Raw genomic sequence first — 23,830 nt, 5'->3', positions numbered from 1 at the left:
TCACAATTGCAGGCTCTCTTTTAAAATCCTTGATCTTCCTCCAAGGGGGATGCCAATTTGAAGATATCTGTAGCATTAATTTCAAACGTCATATTGGAATAAAATAATACACATTTTAAGAAAAGCGACAATCTGTTATATCTACCACAATACAAAAAAAAATGTATTGTCTAATTTAATCAGGAGACAATTATTGTCCTTGCCATTAATATCACAGTGCAGAATATATGTGGAGTATATATCAGACGTATGGGATGATATGATAATGATTCAGAGAGGAGCCACTGGTCTATCACCAGACTGATTATCCCCAGTACACCCAGTAAGAAATTAATAAATGAAAAAGCTATAATGTCCTATCATGTCGGTCAACAAAATAGTATCAACTAACGTTAACGAATCGATTCAAAGACCAGATTTTAATGTGAATGTATGTTTTTCTCCCACCCAACTACTTGGTTGCTAGGCTGTTATGTGGTTAGCGCCCTTGGTTACCACTCTCCTCCCATCATGCATCACTGCTAGCAGAGCTTACAAAGGTAACTGGGGCAACGCCAACCCTTTAATATGAGATAGCAGCTTCACGGGACGAATTTAAAGTCATAGGTGGATAACAAATGTAAAGGAAAAGATACACAATAATAGCAAACGTCGAATGCTAACGTACGGTAAGGCTGCCTAGCTAGTATCTGCACGGCTAACTTAACGTGTAGCACAGTGCGGGCTAGCTAAGCTACCAATGTTTGCTAACGGTGTGCTAGTTCACAACAACTGACGCTTGCCGTTAGCCTAACCGTTAAATCACTTCAGTGACCAAATAACGTCCGTACAACTTTTGCAAGTTATACTATACTATACTTATACTATATTATAAGTCATACTTGCTCTATTAATAGTTAGCTAAGATAGTAATAACCCGTTTGTATTGTTTATCAAATTGGCTCTAACTTGGAGCTACAACCTGTTTCTAGCTGTATGGATGAGTGAATGTAACCAAGGATGGAAAAGGAAGCGCACAACATCGTCATCTTCAATGTTTCGAAGAGAGAGCTGTTTACTACGAATAGTGGCTACAAATCCATGCAGAAAAGACTAAGAGCTCAATGGAAAATCCAAAGGTAGGATGTCTGCATGTAACACTGTCCATCTCTGCTGTCCACGGCGACTTGCTTTGGCTGTAATACAGAACTGCAGTGATCTTGAGAAAAAAACCCAGATGCAAAACAAATGCTCTCTCTCCCCTAGTATGAAGGAAGAGCTGTCTTTGGAGAAGCTGAGGGGCGTCAAGTTGTGGATAACCGCAGGACCAAGGGAGAAGTTCACAGCTTCAGAGGTGATCTATTGTGAATGTTTTGTTCATTGCCACAGAATAGCACTTTGCGTGGGAGATGGTAAAAATGGGAAGCTTACCAGCCACATTAAAATTAACTTCTACTGTGCTACTTTTAGGTTCTGCACACACAAGCAGGTTTTCACATTATTATTCCTTTTCATTTCAGCTGGAGGTGCTGAAGCAGTACCTGGACGGAGGGGGAAATGTCCTGGTCATGCTCGGTGAAGGAGGAGAAATGAAGTACGACACCAATATCAACTTTCTCCTGGAGGAGTATGGCGTAATGGTCAACAGTGGTCCGTACATAAATTTGTTAAAATGACAGCGGGCATCATCTGTGCAGTTCTAGGTAATTTTGCTACAATTGTACTTCATTCTGTGGTGTCTTGTTTCCCTTCTCTGCATCACTTCTGCAGATGCTGTTGTGAGGAACGTGTATTACAAATACTTCCATCCAAAGGAGGCACTGGTGTCCAATGGTGTATTGAACAGGTTTGTTGTCACATATTTTTTTCTCGCACAAACAACCATTTTATACTGCATATTCCAATAACCCCCAGATTATTTGTATCATAATTCAGCGTACTACTCCTAAATAGAATAGATTTTAAGATGATGCTCATCAAAATCACAATTGTCTTGTCTTGTCCTTGTTTAGAGAGATTAGTCGGGCCGCTGGCAAAGTGGTGACAGGCATCATCGAAGATGAAAATGTTGGAAACAATGCACAGTAAATTATTTACTTTCATATTCCTATCTTCTACATTAAGGGCTTTCTTTAGTGATTTGGAGTGTGTTTTAACTTAACGCCTTCCTGTCTTTATTTGTGTAGGGCTCTCACATTTGTGTACCCATACGGCGCCACACTGAGCGTGATGAAGCCTGCTGTGGCTGTTCTTTCAACTGGCTCCGTCTGCTTCCCCCTCAACAGGCCGGTCCTGGCCTTCCACCAAGGAAAGGTCAGAAGCACACTGTAGTTTTCATACTCATTCCCTGACAATGTAACACACTCGTGTACTTGTGTGATAATGTTGAAAGATGTCTTGTGTCCTATGAAGGAGGCAGGCAAACTGGTAGTGTTGGGTTCCTGCCACATGTTCAGTGACCAATACATAGACAAAGAGGAAAACAGTAAAATCATGGTGAGTCCAGTTGGAATTTTAAGATTTTTTTAATGTCAACCAACACATCAGAAGAGTAGAAGAGTATTCTGCTCTCCTGTGGAATGTTTTAGCCTTCAGTCCTCTTTTTTCATTCCAGGATGTTGTGCTCCAGTGGCTCATGGCTGATAATATCCAGCTGAATCAGATCGATGCAGAAGACCCAGAGGTGAGGAGGTATACTCGACAGGAGAATGGTGTCACCCATGTTGTCTTCTTAATTAGCCAACAACCCACCTTGTGATGTGTCCCCTAGATCACAGATTACACCATGTTGCCAGACATAGGGTGTTTGTCAGAACAGCTCAGAGTATGCTTACAGGAGGGCGACGAAAACCCCAGGGACTTCACCTCGCTCTTTGACATGTCTTTGTTCAATTTGTCAACCGACACTTTACCCCAAGTCATCAGGTGAGAATACAAGATGAGCAACCTGGAAGGCTATGCTTGCGACACCGCTTTTTTTTTTTTTCTTCATGGTTAAAAAAAACAAATTTTTTCTGCAGTGCCTACAAGCAGCTAAACGTCAAAGACGAGCCACTTCAGCTGATTACACCACAGTTTGAGACGCCTCTGCCTCAGCTCCAACCTGCTGTAAGTTTCCTCTCCTGCAGTCATGTGCCAATGTTTTTTCACACATACAATTCATTTAATTTATAGAACAGGGGTTTCCAACCTTTTTTTGTCTGAGAGCTAATTTGACTAAATGAAAGGATCTGAGAACTACTCATAGCACCAGCCAAAAGGCATACATCACCAATAAGGTTTTCACATTAATTTAAAGAAAACAACCATTTATGAAAAAAGTATTATTTTTGCCTTTTATTAGCCTGTTTATTTGATCATTGTCAAATCTGGCATGCACTTGCTAATCTGCTAACATCACCTAATGGTAACACATCACTGTTTAAAATCAAACTTGAAAGCAGCTCAACTCGTTTAATTGACAGCTGAATGTTAAATAATAATTTTGAGTCAGAAATTCACATCTGTGAATTTGATTGGATAGGAATTACAAAGTGACCTAGTTATCAAATGTATGAACATGTTCTTTGAACCTTTAATGAGCCACTCTGAAACAGTTAGCAAGCTACTGGTAGCCTGTTTTAGAGTGATAGCTGAAATGTTAAGGGAACAGACATTTTCATTAAGCCCCACACGTTTTAAAGTGGGTGTCGTCTTGTCTTTTAGGTTTTTCCACCTGCCTTAAGCGATTTGCCTCCTCCCATGCTGGACCTGTACGATCTAGATGAAACATTCTCTTCGGAGGAAGTGCGCCTAGCACAACTCACCAATAAATGTAAGTTCAGTACTTTGCTAAAATGAGTTTTGCCAACGATCGACTGTAGATTATACACAGACTATGGATAAGTACCTCATACAACCCCACTTCAAAAATAATTGGAACTAGCCCTTTGGGTACTACTATATCGTTTTGTTTTTTTAAAAATCTATTTTGTTTAATTGAAAAAAGGTACGGACGACGATCTTGAATTCTACGTGCGGAAATGTGGTGAAATTCTGGGGGTGACGCCAAAGTTGGATAAAGATCAGAGGGATGCCAAGCACATCTTGGAACACATTTTGTTCCAGGTGGTAGAGTTCAAGAAACTCAATCAAGTGAGAATGGCAACACTTTTTTTTACAAGACAGATTATGAATCGGTGGCCTGGTCTAATATAACTTTTCCCCACCTTGCAGGAGCGAGACACCGACACAGAGGCACCATTCACTCCTTTGTGATTGGATTCAAGATTTTCATCTCTGCTGCCGTCATCCTATAACATGACCAAGCAGATGTGACTATTCTTTCCTCGGAGGTAAAAGACTATTAAAGCATCAACATGGTACTGTTGTGTGTTTAGAAACTATAAATATTTATTTTTTATACATCTTTCTATTGTATTGTATTTCACATGAAAAAAAAAAAAATTAAAATAAAAGTACAATACACAAGCAAATAAAGTTATTGATACTTTATTTAAATCTTTCAAATTTTTGTTCAAAAAAACATTTTTAAAAAGGCATACAGAGCGCTCTGCATTAATCCTTGCACATTGATCCTGTAAAAAAACAACAACAATAAAATCATGAGCTAGATGGAATTTAAGATTTTACCAACAAAAGTATTAAACTAAACTAAACATCTTACCTTCACATTTAAATCCATTTTTTGGGATTTATCCTTTTTTTTGGGATTCATCCACATCAGGGAGAAACTTCAGCTAGTGAATGTTGTGTAGACTGAGGTTTTGGACTCCATGTTGCCTCCAGAGCACTGGACTCCAGGCAGGGTTTTGGGCTGTTTTCTGATTTTATCAAAGACACATCCCATGACATTTGAGAGGCGGTGAGATCACCGTACGACCGGTCAAAACCAGCAGCTTTTTTTTGCTTTCCGGGGAGCACTTGGGGAGTGGAGGACTTTCCCTGCAAAGGCACAGCCAGGTGGCAGTTGTCAGTCTCTAGAGTGTTCAAGTTGCTCATTCGAAATACTGGATAGGGAGAAATGGCGTCTGATGACAGGCAGAGAGAAGCCAGGATGGACAGCCTGGTGTCAGACACATCAGCCATTGTGTCGTTTGACGCTCTTGACGTGGACAGCTGCTCCAGAAACAAAGCAGACGGCAAACTCTGCTCCTCCAAAAAGTTCCTGTCAAGCTCCGATGGAGATGAACACTCAAAGCTTTTCATACCTAGGAGGTAAAATACAAGATCCCACTCAGAATCACATCATTTGATCGGACATATATGAATATATCTATCATGAGAATGAAGGTAGTTTTTAGTTTTATTTTTTACCTTTAATGACAAAAGCTTTCTCCATTGTTTCCTCGGGCCAGTGAGTGTCACCTGATCTCCAGCTGGGTTTTAACCTGTTGAAGCTGCTAGTTAATTGACCCAGCTGGTGGCAAAGCAGGTAATCAGTCCGGAGGGAGGAAGGGGGGCATACAATGTGGTTGTAGTTTTATTTATTATATGTGTTAATAAAATTGTATTTAAATGATGTAAATTTTGTGTTTTACATTCTATTGTTCTAAAGAAGAAACATGTTTAGAAAATGTGACTTAGTTCATAAAATGTCCTGAGCTCATCCTTGTAGACGAATAAATAAAACAGAGCTACTAATAAAAATAATTAGGATTACAATAATTGTATTGATTATTTTCTCCAATTGTTTAATTTGTGTTGTAAAATAGTCAAAAATGGCCAAGACACACTTTCAAAGTTGCTTATTATGAACGATCAGAGGTCCTTAACCTTTGAAACAACAAAGAGAGAAACAGCAAATCTTCACTTATGAAAAGTTGGAACCAGGAATATTTAGTATTTTTGATTGGTATTTGACTTAAGTGATCGCCAATTTATTTTCTGTCATTTTATTAATTGACACATTTTTTTAGCTATAAAAAAGATAATTCTAATAAACATAATGAACTTTGTGTCGCTGTTAATATTTTTCATTCTTTTCCAACATTTAAAAAAATAAATAATTAAAATGTGGTTTATACATGACACAATGTACAGGATTTGGTTTGTCACTAAATTGATAAAGTACATGTAGAGGTAACATGTCAACATAACCCCTTCTCTGTAGTCTAAACCTGGTATTTACATTTAAAATAAGACTTTATGACGAAGCTGTCACTGGAAGTCCTCTATCTGGCCGCCCGACACCCCGCGCACGTCTAACGCGCAGCTACGTCACCATCCGGTCTCTACGATAGAGAAGGGCGCGAGATAGAAACCCAGGAGCGCGGACAACCCGGGCGCTCCGCTCCAGCTGGCTAATAGCTGCAACTTTAGCCTTCATCACAACAGCAGCGGGCCTCCGTCACCTTCACTGGCTGCTGCCTCATAAAGACAAACAAACACGCGGAATATAGCGATATTATACCAAATAGACGCGCACATGACGTGAACCGGCTGCTGGAACAAATCACCGCCTGACCGTAAACAACAGAAACAGAGGGAAATGTCTCGGTGGCCGCGCGGGTAAGATGTAAATCTTTGTTTTCCGTAGCGTAAGCAGTACTTATTTTATTCCAACTGGATATACTATTACCCTTTGACCTTACGGCGTTAAAGGCATTTACTTGGCTTTGGTAAAATATTTGCTTTTAGACCTAATCTTTCCACTTGTGAGTACTTCACGGACCCTTGTTTGTGCCGCCCTTTTCCGAAGAATCGCGATAAAATGAGCACAGTATTTTAATTTAACATTAAATCTATTAAATCACGGATAATAAAAAAACACCTGCCTAATAGTGTACCTAATATATAGTTTGCCATACAGTAGTTTATGGAGATGTGATCTTCGCTAAGTCCCTGTTAACCACAGAAATAAACCTGATAATCGGGTCATCCTCGCCGCACCATAAAGGGTGGGTCCGTGGCTAGTTTCTGCTCTTACTGTCAGCTTTAATGGTTCACATCACAGCCTTTATGATTTTTGTTCCTTAGTGAGGATGGAGAGGAGGCCATGCATCAAGACACCGACTCTGATGTGGCAGAGCAGAGAGACGGTGGGAAAGTGAAGGTGAAATGGACACAAGAGGAGGTGATTGTCTTGACATGTCCCCACCAATTTGCATGTTGTCTCAATGACTCCTGACCCCCGTCGGAGCAAATACAAGCTGTGTAAAACAGGGGACATAAACTTGCTTGTTTGTTTGTGTCGACAGGATGACAAGCTCAAGGCACTGGTTCAAAAACTGGGACCAAATGATTGGAAATATATCGCCAACTACGTACCAGTGAGTTTAATCATCACATTTTTTGTGGTTGACAGTCCTTTTAGGGGATTCTATGGCTATTTTTATATCTATAGCAATCTCATTCATGCTTGCTTTGTTTTGCTCAGAATCACACTGAACACCAGTGTCAGCACCGTTGGTTTAAGGTCTTGGATCCAGAATTGGTCAAAGGCCCTTGGACCAAAGAGGAGGACGAGAAGGTAAGTGACTATCAGTGCACCGGGGTTTAAAATTTGACACAAAAAAAACATAACGATAAATCATCTGACACACTTTATCCCTACAGGTTATAGAGCTTGTAAATCTCTACGGCAACAAGCAGTGGGCGATGGTGGCCAAGCACCTGAAGGGCAGACTGGGGAAGCAGTGTCGAGAGCGCTGGCACAACCACCTCAATCCCAATGTGAAGAAGTCCTCGTGGACGGCGGAGGAGGACCTCATCATCTACAAGGCTCACTGCCTGCTGGGAAACCGCTGGGCGGAGATTGCCAAGCTTCTCCCTGGAAGGTAAATACACTCCCATCTAGGTCAGCTCAGAGGATGAGTTTTTGATTAAACCCCCCCTCCATGAAGGACTCATGTTGTGATCTTTATTCACAGGACGGATAATGCAGTGAAGAACCACTGGAATTCCACCATCAAACGCAAATTAGAGATGGGCTTTTATGCCGGGGAGGTCTTTAGTCCGAGTGAACTTGAGGAGCTGTTGGACCGTGTTAATAAAGATGTGCAGGTGGGCTATTTTTTCCAGTATGTTTACCTCTGAGATGGATGTAGGAGCAGTATTTAAAAAATCATTTTTCTTTTTCTGATAACACAGATGTCCACTAGCTCCCAAGATGTTACAGAAAATGATCCAGAGGAGACAACGCAACCTTCGGTGAGCAACCAGTTGCATCCATATTAATAATATCACAATTTAGATACAGTGTGGCTTTGAATAAGTTAATCTCTGTCAGTGGATGGAAAGAAGATCTGTATTATACAACCGTTATCATGTTTTTGATGTCAGTATTGCTATAGATGTCTTCATTTTCCACCAGTCGCAGGAAACGCCCGTCTCAGACTCGGTTAAAGCCAGGCCCGGCGAAGAGGGGCCGTCAAAGGCCGCGTCCTCTCCTACGGAAAGTTTGAGTCCCAAGTCCGAAGGGGACGCCGCGGGAGAAATGAACATTACCAGCTGGGTGGTAGACAGCTCTGGCTTTCTCTCCCCCGCTGGCCCAGTACTGAAGGAAGTGCTGGACATGGTGGACGGGGTAAGAATCCCCAATAACCAACAAATAGACATATCACATAGCATGTAAATTAAATATGCATCCAATAGGCAATACTCCCATCTTGGCTGCTACATTGCAATCGCTTTTTTCTTTTACTAATTACAAATGCTTTTGGTTTTTTTTGGGTTTTTTTTAAAATATTAAGTTCAGATAAGAAATATTTTTTTCCTGTTTTTACATGTATATTGTTATTATTCTTCTATAAAACATGTATATGATTCTATAAAATATTACACCTCTATATTTATCAGGGAAAAGGCTTAAAAACAGACCAGATTTCCAACAACAAGTAACATGTCTCTTCTGTCATCAGGACCTGGATGGCTGGTGCAACTTGGCGGCCTTTGACCTGCCGGAGGACAGTCCGAGCCCAGAGCGCCACCAGTTTCGCCTGGAGGCCAGCGCCCTGCAGGAGCTGAGCAAAGGCAGCAAGGGCGAGCTCATCCCCATCTCCCCCGGAGGGGTCACGCCGCCCTCCATACTGAACCGCCGCAGCCGGAGACGGATCGCCCTGTCCCCCGACGCCAATAACTCCATGACTCCCAAGAGCACTCCTGTCAAAATCCTGCCCTTTTCTCCATCTCAAGTAAGTTAGTAAATCCTGCAGCATTCGGCCTTTTGGCGCCGCTCATAATGTCGTTTGAGATGGCCCATTGACTTAACGCGTGTTGTTCCAGTTCCTCAACATGTGGACCAAGCAGGACACTCACGACCTGGAGAACCCGTCACTCACATCCACGCCAGTGTGCAGCCAGAAAGCCCTAGTTACTACACCGCTACAGAGGGACAAGACCCCCCTCACCCAGAAGGAAAACTCAGCGTGAGTGGTCTCTAACTAGTGATGGGTTCCAATAGCTTTTTGCATATTGGATCCAGTTTGGGGTCTGCAAAATATCTGGATTCACTAAAGATACCATGAGGGACTTTTTACTGGTTATTAAACAACAATTATTCAACAATTGAATACTGATGCATCTATATGAACTATATAAGTAAACGAGACAATCAGCGAGAAGATTGGCTATTTCTATTTAGTCATTCTTGCTGCGAGGTCGGAGGCCCAGGCCGTATTGCAGGAAAGGGGATAATACTGAAGGGGAAGGAGAACCAGACTGTCAGCCCTGCTGGAGTAAAATAAGAGGTTTTCTAAAGGGACTCTGGTGCTCCGAAAAAACACCGCTTTTGTCCATGGTGACCGCCAAAATATTCACAGAATGAAGGTTCCTCATAGTAGCTTTAAGCTCCGATGACGTAGCTCTTCTCAAACCTCATATCTACTCTCAGTCAAGAGCAATGAAAAACATAATGGTTATAGGATTCTCGATTTTAGCCGACTACTTAAAATATCAGATTAGATAAACTGCACATTATTAGTTAATTCAGTTACGGCTCTGTTCACTGGTTAATATGCTCTCTGCAGCCGGTGCCTGTATTCAGACAAAGATAGTTTGTGAGAGAATGAGCACATCACTCTGTAACACCGGTATTATGAGTATGTTGCTCATGATGTACAGTAGGTTACATCCACGCATTGAATGTGTCAAAAACGTTTGTCAAACATTTTAGAAATGAAGCCGCTCATCTCATTTAGAGGTTGTAGTAACAGGTTGTGAACATGAATTAGGCTGCTGCTAACCCTGATAAGATTCAACACCGAATTTGAATTGGAGTCTCAGTGTTTACATTTTCTCTTCATGTAGATTTGTTACTCCCAACCACAAGTCCGATCTCTGTTCGACCCCACGAACCCCTACGCCGTTCAAAAACGCCATGGAGAAGTACGGGCCTCTGCAGCCTCTGGTGAGTATCTGATTGTCAGTGTGAATCAATGAGTTCACCTCCTGGTTAATAAATCAACACTGCATTAACACTATTTCCTCTGCTGTGTAATCTCAGCCTCAGACTCCAAACCTTGAAGACGACATAAACGAGGTCATCATGAGAGACTCTGGGATTGACTTGATTGGTTCACGCTCGACTCCGCCTGAGCAAAGGCGCAAAACGATGGTAACAGAGGAAACTTTAAAACTCGACTGAACTATTTCAATTCTTTAACCCCTGTTAAAGGTGTACCATAACATTTATACATATTCATGCTACATCATAGAGAGCCAGCATTATATCGGAAAATAAGAGAACCTCATTCAAAATCACATTTACATTAGTAATACTGGCAGATGCTAGCTAACAACTGGCTAGCTAATGGCCACTGTACTGTGCGGCTCCCCCCCCCATGTAAACACTGTTAGCTCTTTCATCATTGTTGCAGTTGTTTGCTCTTTGCGCTGTTAGCACCAGTAGCTTCTAGCCGCTGGCTCAACCATCGCCATGTTGACAAACCTTGTGGAGGCAATCCCTCAGTCACTGAGTTGTTCTGAACTCTGTTAAGATCTCCTTTAACGCTACTAAAGGATTTTCCTCTATTAAAGAACTGTTAGCAACTTAACAGACTGAAGCTTTGGGTGGTGAGCCATAACAATGGACAAGAATTAGACACTTTTTAAGACAATGGCAAAAAAGTTGAAAGGATTACTTTAAAATGGAACTTAGGTGGATATCATCAATAAGGGAGAAAAGGTTAATGCTATGTATTAGATTTATTCTGCCATGATGGAAAAAAAGTCTCTGAATGCTATCAACCTGGGTCACTGTTAAAAGTACTTGTCCAAAGATTTCAATACCAATAGCAAGTTATGTAGTTCATGCTAATTTATATTTTATATTTTAGAAAGATGGATAGTTAACTTTTAGAACAACGTGAATGATGCATTCCATTGATTTACAGAAGCTAGCATAACAGCAGCTAGCCCAGATGTGAAGTCAGGGTTCAGCTTTCTGTAATGGTGTATGCTAACTCTTGAACACATTGTAAATTAGTAATAAGAGCGGGGAAAGTGTTTATTAGATGGTTTGTGCTTACGTTCAAGTACCTGTAGCAGCTCAAGTGCATGCCTGTTAAACTAAAACTGTAGATTATTTTTAGTGAATCTGGGAAGTCTGACTGCTTGGGAACGTTGGATGCTTGCTGCTTTTCAGCCCCACAATGCTTCACCTCCACCAATTCACACCTTGGAGCGATGCATTACAAGAACAGCCTTCCACTGTTGTTTAGCAGACAGCTGCAAAGAAACAAATGAGTGTGAAATCCCTTGTTCATTCACTTCCCCCAACTGCCACAGCCATTCACGAGTGCTTTGAACTAATACGTTTTAGCTTCACGCTGTAACCCTAACAATTAAACTGTTCATAAACGGCTCAATTCTGGCCTCCATCCATTTCTGCCTGGACATATTGTTGTCCCTTTTGTTTTAAACAGGGACTTCATCGTTGTCTTTCTTGTTGAAGCTATTAACTCAGCTTTTTTTATTCTCAGCATCGGCCTCCTATGAAGAAAGTGCGGAAATCATTGGCCCTGGATGCCGTGGACTGCCATGTGATGCCCATATCCAAACGCAAATTCCTCAAAATTGAAGCCAAACACACAATCAAGGTAAAAAAAAAAAAAGTCTAAACGTATTATTAGCCAGTCCGTAGATTTAACGCCTCCTAACTCGTCTTGTCCTCATTTTTCGGACCACAGGACGAGCCGATGATAGTGTCCCTCAACTCCTCGTCGTTTTGCAGTAAGCAGCATGACAATATTTTGGATCAGGGCTTCCTTTTGGGACCCAGCGACAGTGCCATATTTCCCAGCACAGTGCCCCCAGTTCTGGTAAGTTCTACATCTTTTACGTTTTTAAAAGGAATAGATGTCCTCATCACTCGTATTTTAATGTAGCTTTTTCTACTTTGACATTTCTCTCTCCCTTCAGATGTCTAAAGAATGGGAAATGGTTGTTTGTGGACAAACTAAAGACCAGCTCATAATGACGGAGAAAGCGAGACGCTACCTTCGCTCGCTAAAAACCCGCGCCACCAACCGGGCGCTGATTCTGTCCTGAGACGTGTTTCATCTCCACACCAACACATGCAGAACCTAATGTTGCTGTTTGACCCCTGTGCCGTTTTGTTGTTGTAACTTGTGGTGAAGAAGAGCAACATGTCATATGTATGTTTAGTACAGTTTTCAATAGCAATCACAACACTGACAATATATAGCCCCTTGAATAATTTGAGGGTGATTTTTAGTCTCACTCCAATGGCCTTGTGTAAGGCTTGAAAAAATAGAAGTAATGAATCGCATTTCATTGTTTTGTCACCTAAACAAGAAAAGAGCAATGAATGTAGAATCGGAAAAAAAATCACGGCCAATCACTTTTGCTATCACTGAAAAGACATGGTTTTACATTGCATAATGTGTCTGTAATTTAACTGTTTTTTAAAGTTGTGAAGAGTACAAAAGTCTCAGGTCGCGCCTCCATATCTTAAGTTCTGATGTATGACTTGAATGTGGAGTAAATTCAGCTTGATCACTAATGCATTTAGAGATGAGGGGGTCCATGTTGAAAATGTTGAGTGAACATGTCTTGTTGTAAAAATCTGTTTAGCATGTGTCTAGATTCATAATATAAATCTCAATATGCAAATAAAAAGTGAGGTCCTATGGGGGGCATTTGGATGTCTAATGGAAATTTAACAGTGACCGAAGAACACATCTGCTATCCATCAAGGAGACCTACTACTTATTGAGATCCAACTGAGTGATGAATACACTTAGGAAAGTTGTTGTAGCATCCATGTAGTTGCGATGCAATGGGACATGGACGCTGTACCACGGTTGATGTAAAGAATATTATGTCAATTGGCACTGTTTGTAAATATTTAGAGTTGTATGTTTTTACTTTATCATACAGAATTTTGTTAAGAAATTTAATAAAACGCATGTAATATGTCCAATGCACACTTTTCTCCTGATTATGCCTCTGCAGCACAAAGCAGCGTATCTAATTCGAAGTTGGCATTTAACATTAGAATTGTTGTCATTTTAAAATAGGTTCAGAATATACCAGTTTATGAAATAAACCATGCTATTGCCTACTAACGAATATTACATTTAAGCCAAAAATATGTTTTTACAATTGTAATAAAATTATTATTATTATTAAACGGCACATAACTGTAATATATTCGGCGGATACCAATAAAACTATCATTATTATCCTTAAGTGGGACATAGGCTGACTTTATTCGACGTGTACTTACTGTGTCTTTTATTTTGAAACGTCCAACATACCGCCGGATATTATACCTTTGGTGACAGCTCACTCTGAGATACCGGAAGCAATCGTCGGTTTTGGTGACGCTGCATAAGACTGCAAGACATGGACCGGTCTCGTAAGTGAATTCATTTATGCATTTCAAATGTTATGTTCGATAAGCATATTCCTCGTGATATTGACGTTTTGGAGCGCTATTATGGGATCGCCAATTTTTAGAATAGGTGAAGAAATAGCACCGGGTGCACGCAGTGTGTCGCTCGCTACCGACGCTAGCTAGCGTTAGCTCGCCGTGTAGCTCGCCGTGCAATGAACGAGCGAGCGTTATCTCAATGAATGAATACACATCGTCGCAGGAGATCGTGCATTGTAAAAATGTGATGTTTGCTCTCCGTGGTGGTAACCGGTAAATACGCATGTATACCATCCGGCAGGGTAACGTGTTTCCGCTCTGTGTCCGCAGGGCTGTTTGGGTTGTTCCTCGTCAGCCTGGCTCTCGCTGGAGCTCAGGCGCTCACACCGGCGCACTACCTCTCCCTGTCCGATGTGGCCCGACTGCAGAACCTCCTGAGCCAACAATTCACCGACCTGGACTCCGCATACTACTCCGTCGTCGGTCTGACCAAGCTCGGGGCAACTGTTCCTGATCACGAGGTAAGAAAATCACCCCATAATTGCGGTCAGCAATTCTGTTATAAACATTTTAGTCATAATTCAATCTGGGTATTGTATGCTACATGTTGATCTTTGATGTTCTGTGGTTTGAAATGTGTTTTTGTTTGCAGGGAGTATGCCAGTTTATCAGATCCCAGCTGGATCCCACCAGCGTTGACTCTCTTTTCTTTGCTGCTGAGACCAGTCAAGCCATTTCAGGATGTGAGGTATGCTTGCCTCCGCTTTCTTATCTGTCCTTATTTCAGACTCTGTATGCAAACAGCATTTTTGGAGTGGACGTGTAGTTGGGTTGGACAACATAGAAAACAAATATATGCCTGTAAGATGATATTGACCTTAACATCAAGATGGCAAAGCGAACGATGCTGTTCACTATGTATGAACCCCTTTTAGAACCAACTCTTAATATGAGGTGTATCTTCACTCCATAGATCCCTGTGTCCAATGAAACACGAGACATCCTCCTAGCAGCGGTTAGTGAAGATTCCACCATGACTCAGATTCATAGAGCCGTGAGCGCGCTCAGCTCTCTGGGGCTTCCTTTGGTCTCCCAGGAAGTTGTAGGTGCCTTGACCGGTCGCATCAACAAGGAGGACAACGTTATGGCGTAAGTGTTGGTTCTTTATGTTAGGCCGTGCAGTATCTTTGTGTGTCGTTCTTGCATTGCTCACGGGCATATTTGATTCCCAACAAATGTGTTTTCTCTTCTCTGGACAGTATCACTTCGGCTCTGCTAACCGCAGCCCGCCTGTCCCAGCAGGCAGAACTTGGAGGAATACTGGAGGAAATTGAGGTGAGCTCTTTATTCTTCCACCAGGTGGTGCTGTGTGGCTGGGTTTTGGCTTAGCGCAAGACACACAGGACTCTTAATCATGCACAGAGATTTTGTTTCTGCAAAGTTTTAACACACTCTTTTGCTTTTTTCCCCACTCAGGATCTTACAGCTCGTTTGGATGATCTCGGTGGCATCTACCTCCAGTTTGAGGAGGGACTTGAGGCGACCGCCTTGTTTGTGACCGCTGCTTATTCCCTGTCAGATCATGTGGACATGGAGCCCCATATGAAGGAGGTATGATATCGGTCTGTCAATCTTTTCTCTGTGTGGGATTTCCCTTTCTGAAACTGATGGACTGTGTGTTCTCCCAACAGGACCAGGTCATCCAGCTGGTGAACTCTATCTTCAGCAAGAAATCCTGGGACTCTCTGGCCGAGGCCTTCAGTGTGGCAAGTGCCGCGGCTGCTCTCTCCAACAACCGCTTCCACGTGCCGGTCATCGTCAGTGCTTCGGGCCCTGCCACGGTGTCCCACAGCCAGCCGACCCTGCAGGTACAGATTGTGGGATCTCAACCTGGTTATAGTCCCATGGGTGGTTTTTAATTCGCTCATAGTGACGCTGTTTCTCTGTCTGACTCACAGCTCCTTGTCACTGATGTCATGTCTCAACCTCTGGCCTTGGCCAACGTGCTGGTGGAATCTGCGTACGCCGTGGCCTCCAAGAGCATCATTCTCAGCCAAGCTCCATTCACACTTAATGAGTATGTATCATCAGAGAGATAAGTGTTAGCTTTATAACTTTTCCTCGGGTTCCCCTTACTTGACGATAATCCCAAAAATTGGAAGGAATATACACAAACACGCTCACACACTTTCATTACCTCATTGCTCTGGCCACAACACTTCCCAGTGTTGACAGAAGTGCAGTTTGAATAGTAACATTCTACCAATTTAATTGTTGAGCTTTTTTTGTAGATTGTGTTTAGCTAAGCATATTCCGATCCTTTACTATATTAAAGCACTGCCTGGCTTTAGTCGAATCTATACCGTGTTATATTTCGTTTTTCTTATTTTTCAGTGGTGTCTTTGAACTGAACTTCATGTCCAGCCAGCCTGCCAGCGGATATTACCAGTTTACCATCGCAGTGACTGGGGATACCCGGCTTGTTGCCAATCACGTTGAGGTGAGTTGGCGGTCAGAATTGGAGACACAACATTTAACAATAGTGGAATGATTTTACTTAAGTGATAAACGTGTGTGTGGCTTTAATTGCTTTGGTGGAAAATGTAATGCAAAAGTGCTGCTGTTGAGTCAGCTGCGGCAGGTCCTGAAGGACGCAACACTAACTCTTAAAAGACATTGCCAGGCTGGCAACCAGGCATCAGCTTTTGGTTGCCTGAATCTGAAAGATACTTTCCAGAATTTGAATTTAAGTGTTATCAGGAAACGTGTCCACCTTCAAGTGACATCAACATCAGCCTTTCCATCGTCAATGCTTTCTGAGATGACATCCAATCTGTCTTGATTCAGCTTAGACATCTGAAATAGACAGCTGCTCTTTGCCATATTTTTTTTTATTGTTAAAAGATAGTTGTCACTGCAACATGGTAAACCCCTTCCTGTCAAGCCTTGTTGTGGCTGCAGCACCTTCTGGGTTGGGGGTCTTTCTGAATATGATTGTAGTCATTATTTTGTTAAGGGATTGGTTTGCTGCTCTCATGCCCTTCACTTGATGTAACCTTATGTTGTGACTCTGTCCCCCTGTAGCTCAAAGTGAAGGTGTCCACCGAGGTGGCCGTCACCAACATGGACCTCTCCGTGGTGGATAAGGACCAGAGCATCGGCACAAAGACCGTCAGGTTAGGGAACAAGTCTGATAAGTGAGGCGACCCTGCGGAGCATGACGATGGAGTACTAAATGCTTTTTTTTTTTTTAAACAACTCAGGGTGGACTATCCTTCCAAAGGCAAGAGCTCCTTCACAGCAGACAGCCACCAAAACTTTGCCATGTCCTTCCAGCTGGTTGACGTCAACACCGGAGTGGAGCTTACCCCTCACCAGGTATGTAATCAGGGTGGGACATGAGCACACGTCAGCAGCAGACGGCCATCATGAGTGTACAGTTATTACATGGTTGGCCAAAACAATCATGAAAACAGCTGTGTTTGTGAAGAAAAATAAGCTTTCGGCCTCTCTCAAGATTAAGACCGTTTTCTTTCACCTGTCACAGACCTTCGTCCGACTGCAAAATCAGAAAACTGGCCAAGAGGTCGTGTTTGTGGCCGAACCCGACAGCAAGAATCTGTACAAGTTTGAGTTGGACACAGCAGAGAGGAAATCAGAGTTTGACTCCATGTCCGGCACCTACTCCCTCCATCTCATCGTTGGGGATGCTACTTTGGAGAATCCCATCTTGTGGAATGTGGTAAGCGTCTGTTCAGACTTTATGGTGGTAATTAGGGTTATTCAGTGAGAAGTGAATTTTGATCCCTAAAGTTGAGTTATCTTTTGAAAGGCTGACGTTGTTCTGAAGTTCGTGGATGAGGAGGCTCCAGTGGCCATTCAGCCCAAGACTCTTTATGTGCCCAAACCAGAGATCCAGGTAATACTTTTATACCCTTTTTTTTTTTTTTTTTTAAATATCAGTTTCACTGCCTGATGATGGAAATCAAGCAGCATCAGTGCAGTCGTTTAAAATCTCCTCCTGTCTCTGCAGCATTTATTCAGGGAACCAGAGAAGAAGCCTCCCACGGTGGTTTCCAACACCTTCACTGCACTCATCCTGTCTCCCTTACTTCTTCTGCTCATCCTGGTAAGATTTCAAACTAAGATGTTTTCCTGTTTTGCCTTTTTTTTTTTTTTTTTTTTGCCATCACTTTAAATCGTTAGTTTGGATATTTTGATGCGAGGGTCATATGAGGTACTGATACATAAGTCATTGTATTACCCACAGTAAATGGCCACGCCTCTAGTTTGAAGCAACGAACAAGGGGCAGCAGCATAACGTTTTTTTAAGTGCACGCAATATTTATAATATTTTCTCCACTTTACCTTGCCATCAGAGAGCGCTTTCTGACAGGAAACTGAAGCTGTCATCAATGCTTCCTTCAAAGCCACAATACTCCATTGACAAAAATAACACAACAAAATTTAACCTCGCGGAACACGGGAGCTTTTGGTCCACTGCTGCCTCGATTGGTTAGTTTGTAAGTCGTATTATGTGTCTTTGGTGTTACAAAGGGTTAATTCGTTTTCACCAAACTAAAACTAACTGATCAAGGCAGCAATGGACCAGCAACTATCGTGTTCTGCGAGGTAATATTACTTTTTTTGTCAACGGAGTCTCATTTTTTCCCTGTGCCCTTATTCCTGTCTGTTATGGAAGAGCAGTACCTACTGTAGCCAATACACTGACTTTGGTCAAGTACGTCACACAACCCCGCCTCAAAAAATCTGAACTATCCCTTTAACTGTGGACAAACTTGGCTATGAAAATAATTTAGAAACCATTTGTCTCATTTAAAGCCCCGCCAACAAACAGACCTCCTTCCATTATTCATCAAATCCTTTTCAATAGAGTATTCAGCTTTGTTATTATTGTTGTATGCACAGTGGTTTTTTTTTTCCTTTTAGAAAAAGCTCTTCAGTAGTAAGCTTTCATTAAACAGCCAATGCGACTCCAGTACTGCACTGATATAATGCTTGTTTTAATTTGAAAATCACAAAAGCTACGGTGTATTTTTATCCGTGGCATTTGCGGTGCTGAGTAATAGTTATGGTTGCAGTGTGTCAGCGCATTGTGTGTTAGGTGGTAAACACTTTTTCAGCCCCTTTTGTTTGCAGCTCTTGAAGGGGATGAAAATCACATTGTCTTTTATTCTTGTCTGTAGTGGTTTAAGCTCGGGGCCAACATCTCCAACTTCAGCTTCTCTCCCAGCACCGTTCTTTTCCACGTGGGACACGCAGGTTAGTCCCCATCTCTGAAATGAAATGTTCATCACGCATCTGATTATTTTACAGCCTCTTCATCTATTATTTGTCTGCTGTTGTTCAAGACAATAAGGGAATTGCAACTGCCACTGTGAAATTATCATAATTAATTTCATCGCTGCATCATTCGAGAAATTCCACGCGTAAAATCTCGAAATAAAACATCCCCCCCAGCAACAACGTCTCCAGAACATGATAAACATGATAAACTATTTATGGCGCCAAGTCTTTAGGTGCCTATTTAGCATTGCAAAAGAAGAGGGCGCAGTGTGTTGATGTAATTAAAGCAGTAGCGGTCAAACCATACACGTTTATTTCTTGTATTAAGTTTAAGAAGGTTAGTGATTTATTGATTTCTAAAGCACAAATAAACACACTGTGTGGACCACCCCACAGTTTGAATGTTTTGTGGGAAAACACTGTAAACGGGGTTAAAGTTCTCAGACACTCCCAGACCATACTACACCATGGCAGCAACCTGTCAATCACAAAGTAGCCCCGCCCTAAAGCATACCCTGCTTTATGGTCTATTTCACAAATGAACATCATGCTGTATTGAAGAAGACTTGAAACTAAAGATACCATACCATAAACTCATGTTTACAATGTTTACTGAGGGAATAAATCAAGTGAGAAGTAGTCATTTTCTCATAGACTTCTATACAATCTGACTTCTTTTTGTAAACAGAATCGCCCCCTGGTGGCCATTAACAATAATGCAAGTTTAACCTACTTAGCTTGGCTTTTGCTTCACTTTTCGGACCAGGCAGGGGACGAAATCGTTATTTTCTGGGGGTCAGACACAAACATGGGGTCCAAAGGTTCTTTGCTGAAAGCCCAGAAACGTCCCGAACAAAGCAAATAATAAGAAAAGTGAAAACACTGCAACAACAGTGCAACACACTTTCAGTGGGTAGTGAGTGACAATTTAGAGGGATTATTGTTGTATCAGTCTATACATTGTTTTTTGGGAAAATGCTGCATATTATACCTTTTTTTTAAAGCACCTCACCCACTTAAGGAACCACTGAACTACGGCCCTTTTTTTATGCTAATGCTCCAGCTCACTCTCTCGTTTCATTTCAGCAATTCTGGGCCTGATGTACGTCTACTGGACTCACCTGAACATGTTCCAGACTCTGAAGTACCTGGCGATCATCGGCGGTGTGACTTTCCTCGCCGGGAACCGCATGCTGGCCCAGAAAGCTGTTAAGAGGTACGTCTCCTGATGGCGCCTGGCGCCAAATGGTCCCTAGAGAGTCCTTAAGTCCCAGAGAGAAAAGCCTGGCCCCTTTTCAGACGACGAGGACTCGGGTGCTTTGAAGCCTCTTGGTAGTTCTTGGCCTCAAAGCCCCGAGGAAAAGTGCCTATCTCATATCGCTGCTCCTCAGTTGGTCCCCCAGAGGCTGATGTCGATGCCAGGCCCTCTGCCAGAAGCAGAGTTCGTGCTCACTTGGACCAGGAGTGGAGCGTGGCAGCAAGATCTGCAAGAGTGATGATCTAAGTGGGCAATTTCCTACCCATTCCGTATGTAGAGCCCTCAACGGGCCAGAGTGAGCAATTTGTAGCCCGTGTCTCTGACTCAAAACGTCACTCTGTAATTGTTCACTTTTACTTCTTGCTCCTAAAATCAGCCCATTTAACCCTTTTTAAGCAAGTAGAATTCTTGGAATAAATTATTTCACAAATGTCATATTTTTCTAGTGAGGACGTTTTTCTCTCCTCGTCCCCCCTCCCTCTTCTTTCCTGCTAGTCTCTTGTCTCCTTTTCAGCTGATGCCTGTGTCTTTTTCTTTTTTTTTTTAACCTCTCTATCCACACTTTGCTGTCTCTGTACTCCTTTTTTCAGGATTGCCGCAGAGCAAAGTAGTAGGTTGGCAAAGTATAGGAGCCTACGATAAAGCCCCTCCCCCCTCCCACATTTGTAACAAACGAGTCGGTCGTGCTTCCAGGCTGAAGTAAGGGCATCCTCATAGTCTGCATCCTCAGTGCATTTTCCATAATGGCTGGCCGCGTGCATGGCTGTGTGGTGCTCGATCATTCTAACACCCCCCTCCTCCTGGTTTGCCTCTCACTCATCCCACCATGACCATAGCCATACCAGCACCGTGGTTATACCTCCATTGTGGTCTTAACACCCATGGTTCTGGTTCTGCCATTACATTTGAGTGACTTGTTTTGTGTTCATGAGCCGAGGTGTGCGTCGTCCAGAACCTTAAGACATTTTGTCATGAGAGTTTCTCTTGTGTTACTTTGCCCTAAATAACATTGTTTGTTGTGCATTAAAATGCATGATCGTGACTTGTCAAAGATCAAGCGTTAAATAAAGCCCCAAAGGATTTAATTTATTAACTGTTTGTTTCTTTTCTCTCTCTCTCTCTCCCACAGAATTGAGAAAAAATAAGAGGAAGAAAATTAAAAAGAAGACACCAGCGAAGCTCTTTTTTTTTGTTTTGTTTCCAAGGGGTCATTCTACGATGCATCAAATCAGACTTTAAACATGGAGTGGCAGTTCAAGAATCCAAATCGACAGTTTAAACATTCAGTTTGTCCGCGTTGCCAAATGGAAGAAAATCGAGAAATCACAGCGTCACCGAGGACAAACGCCCACTGACAGATTCTCTTTTACCGATGGCTGTAAAGCTACTGATCATTGCACTTCATCTTCCTGTGAGATTTGTGTTCTTATTGTCCAACATGCCAGTGTTTTCCAAGTGAGCTGGTTTTTTTATTTGTTGTTTTTGATGGATTTGGGGTTTGATTGTCAATTTTCGTCTTTCTTTTTTGTACATTCCTCTTTTTTTCGCTCAATGCCGTTTTCACCTAGTAACAGAAGCTGTTGGTCAACTTGTTTCAGCTGATTAAAAGCAACAAAAAAAAACATTGGCAGTAGCACTGATCTGTTAAACATTACTTACTGTCCCAGTGTGTTTAACTGTTTGGTGCGTCAGATGTGTTGGAGGAGCGATAGTCCCCTATTTGATACAGAGTTGGCGTCCCACAGAAAAACATGTTGATAAAGAAATATGGTTAATTTGAGGAAGTAATGTTTTTGTAATGAAGAAGAAGAAATAAAGAATTGGAGGTGAATCTAAGTTTATTTCTTTCTTAAATGGAGGGGAAAACAGGAACACAGTCCAAGAGTCTGATGAGGAGGAGATTGATGTTCCTACAACTAATAGATCTGTTGTTGTTGTTGAAACGGGTTTAAGGTACCTACAATAGTACTAATTGACCGGAAAACCTACCTCCAGTCTCTGATGTCCAATCAGACATCTCTGTTGTCTGCTGAACCAGTAGATGAAGGATTCAAATGTTTACGTAAAGCTAGGTTTTGTAATCTTTAGAAACTAGCAAGAGTATGCTGGATTAAAAAAATCCAACGAAAGTAGCCGGCAACTATTAGCTCACAAGGTCGCTAAATCCAAAAATGATCAATAAGGACGAACACAACAAACGTTACGCTAGCAGCTTGTGGCAGACTGGTGAGTCACAGTGTGTGCAGGAAGGTAGGTAGTCAAAGCACTTGTTTTCTTTATTCTTTTTAAATCGTTGATTGCTGTCAGGATTTTAAGATAATTTCAACAAACGTAACCAAAATGTATTTGTATTTATATCAATAACAGTAGAAATAAATTAATTTGTATTAGTATAAAATTCCCTCTTTGTGTTTCCCCTAAAAGTTTGTCCTAATCCCATTAAACAATCAACACACACACACACACACACACACACACACACACACACACACACACACAGCACAGGTGAAAATATATTTTCCCAAAGAGCTTCTTACTGTGAGTGACAGCTTCCTACATTTACACATTATTTTAGTTAAAACAGTTCTGGTTGAGTGATCCTTGTATTTATCATTTTTATTTTCAACTTTTTGCACTATTTTTTTACTGGTTTGAAGTGTGCGGGGCCAGGCTGGAAAAAGTGATGTCACATACTTCTTTGCACCAATCAGGATTCAGCAAGATTTGAGTCAGAATCTGATGACTGATGGTGAAATGTTTAAATAAATCAAACACCCACACAGTCCTGATGAAGCAGCTAAGAATTTTTGAGTGTTAAACTCCTAATAAATACATACATATATTTTTTTTACCTTGACTGCTGCTTATTTTGTCTATAATGTTATAGGTATTATAAAGAATTTTAAGATTTGGGACTATTTAGCTTCCATAATATGTCTTTTATTCAGACTAGTGCAAAGAAAAAAATGTAGATGTCTATTTTTCTACTTTGTCTCATTTGCATATTAAAACATACCATCTTGAAAAACTAACTAATATATTAAATAGCTGTCCTATTGTAACTCACAACTGGATAATTTATATGACGATATCTATTTGGGTATATCATTTTTTGTTACCTTTTAGTGTCTCCCCTTAAACAAATGTAACATCCTGGTATTTCCGTTAAAGCAAAAGTGCACAACTTGAAGTTCCTCCGTGCCGTTCATTCCAAAGTCATGAGCTGGGCTTTATGTTTTCTTCACAGCTTTAATGTGGATTAAAAATAAACAAAAAATGACAACTTCATTTTCATCTGTAGAGAACAGGTCAGAGGAAGTGTGAGAATACAAGCAGCGATGGTTATGAGGAGTGCTGTCGGCGAGGAGCACTGGCAACCTTCAATCCGTCTGATCCACCAACCTCAACTCAGCAGTCTGTGAAGAGGAAAGAGTCAGAGTAGTGACCAC

At 41.7% G+C, this 23,830-nt stretch overlaps 3 protein-coding genes and 1 long non-coding RNA gene across 6 annotated transcripts; 3 read left to right on the top strand and 1 right to left on the bottom strand.

Moving 5' to 3' along the window:
- The first annotated feature begins 511 nt into the window (after positions 1-511).
- Positions 512-4,428, top strand: ift52 (intraflagellar transport 52 homolog (Chlamydomonas)). Of its 3 annotated transcripts, none has more exons than XM_054617203.1 (14): positions 512-539; positions 972-1,118; positions 1,246-1,333; positions 1,500-1,629; positions 1,750-1,825; positions 1,992-2,063; positions 2,166-2,292; positions 2,392-2,475; positions 2,594-2,662; positions 2,750-2,904; positions 3,000-3,087; positions 3,685-3,793; positions 3,968-4,113; positions 4,195-4,428. In XM_054617203.1, the coding sequence occupies exons 2-14, from the start codon at positions 1,000-1,002 to the stop codon at positions 4,234-4,236; spliced, it is 1,305 nt and encodes a 434-aa protein (XP_054473178.1). In that variant the 5' UTR covers positions 512-539; positions 972-999; the 3' UTR covers positions 4,237-4,428. The 3 variants fall into 3 exon arrangements, with proteins under 3 accessions (XP_054473178.1, XP_054473179.1, XP_054473177.1); XM_054617204.1 differs by lacking the exon at positions 512-539 and adding an exon at positions 554-606; XM_054617202.1 differs by lacking the exon at positions 512-539 and adding an exon at positions 567-668.
- A 38-nt stretch (positions 4,429-4,466) lies between these two features.
- On the bottom strand, positions 4,467-5,401 carry LOC129105928 (uncharacterized). Its single transcript, XR_008531830.1, has 3 exons — positions 5,296-5,401; positions 4,646-5,189; positions 4,467-4,556 (listed from the first exon to the last, which is right to left on the bottom strand). It is a non-coding gene; the product is annotated as an uncharacterized LOC129105928 (long non-coding RNA).
- A 763-nt stretch (positions 5,402-6,164) lies between these two features.
- Positions 6,165-13,422, top strand: mybl2b (v-myb avian myeloblastosis viral oncogene homolog-like 2b). Its single transcript, XM_054617040.1, has 15 exons — positions 6,165-6,489; positions 6,958-7,054; positions 7,179-7,250; positions 7,358-7,450; positions 7,537-7,757; positions 7,851-7,983; positions 8,071-8,130; positions 8,294-8,506; positions 8,841-9,113; positions 9,205-9,347; positions 10,228-10,327; positions 10,424-10,534; positions 11,901-12,017; positions 12,108-12,239; positions 12,340-13,422. The coding sequence occupies exons 1-15, from the start codon at positions 6,470-6,472 to the stop codon at positions 12,466-12,468; spliced, it is 1,914 nt and encodes a 637-aa protein (XP_054473015.1). The 5' UTR covers positions 6,165-6,469; the 3' UTR covers positions 12,469-13,422.
- Positions 13,423-13,705: 283 nt separating this feature from the next.
- On the top strand, positions 13,706-22,238 carry rpn2 (ribophorin II). The gene is made up of 17 exons (XM_054616359.1): positions 13,706-13,801; positions 14,147-14,337; positions 14,469-14,564; positions 14,790-14,965; positions 15,076-15,151; positions 15,293-15,427; positions 15,508-15,684; positions 15,775-15,893; positions 16,211-16,316; positions 16,901-16,992; positions 17,080-17,194; positions 17,364-17,558; positions 17,649-17,735; positions 17,850-17,945; positions 19,024-19,099; positions 20,210-20,339; positions 21,511-22,238. Exons 1-17 carry the CDS (start codon positions 13,789-13,791, stop codon positions 21,524-21,526), a joined length of 1,896 nt encoding a protein of 631 aa, XP_054472334.1. The 5' UTR covers positions 13,706-13,788; the 3' UTR covers positions 21,527-22,238.
- The last annotated feature ends 1,592 nt before the right edge of the window (positions 22,239-23,830 follow it).

The sequence above is a fragment of the Anoplopoma fimbria genome, chromosome 17, assembly GCF_027596085.1.
Source record: "Anoplopoma fimbria isolate UVic2021 breed Golden Eagle Sablefish chromosome 17, Afim_UVic_2022, whole genome shotgun sequence".
Taxonomy (NCBI): domain Eukaryota; kingdom Metazoa; phylum Chordata; class Actinopteri; order Perciformes; family Anoplopomatidae; genus Anoplopoma; species Anoplopoma fimbria.
Note: the sequence above shows the minus strand (reverse complement) of the source record. Positions and strands in the feature narration are given on the sequence as shown.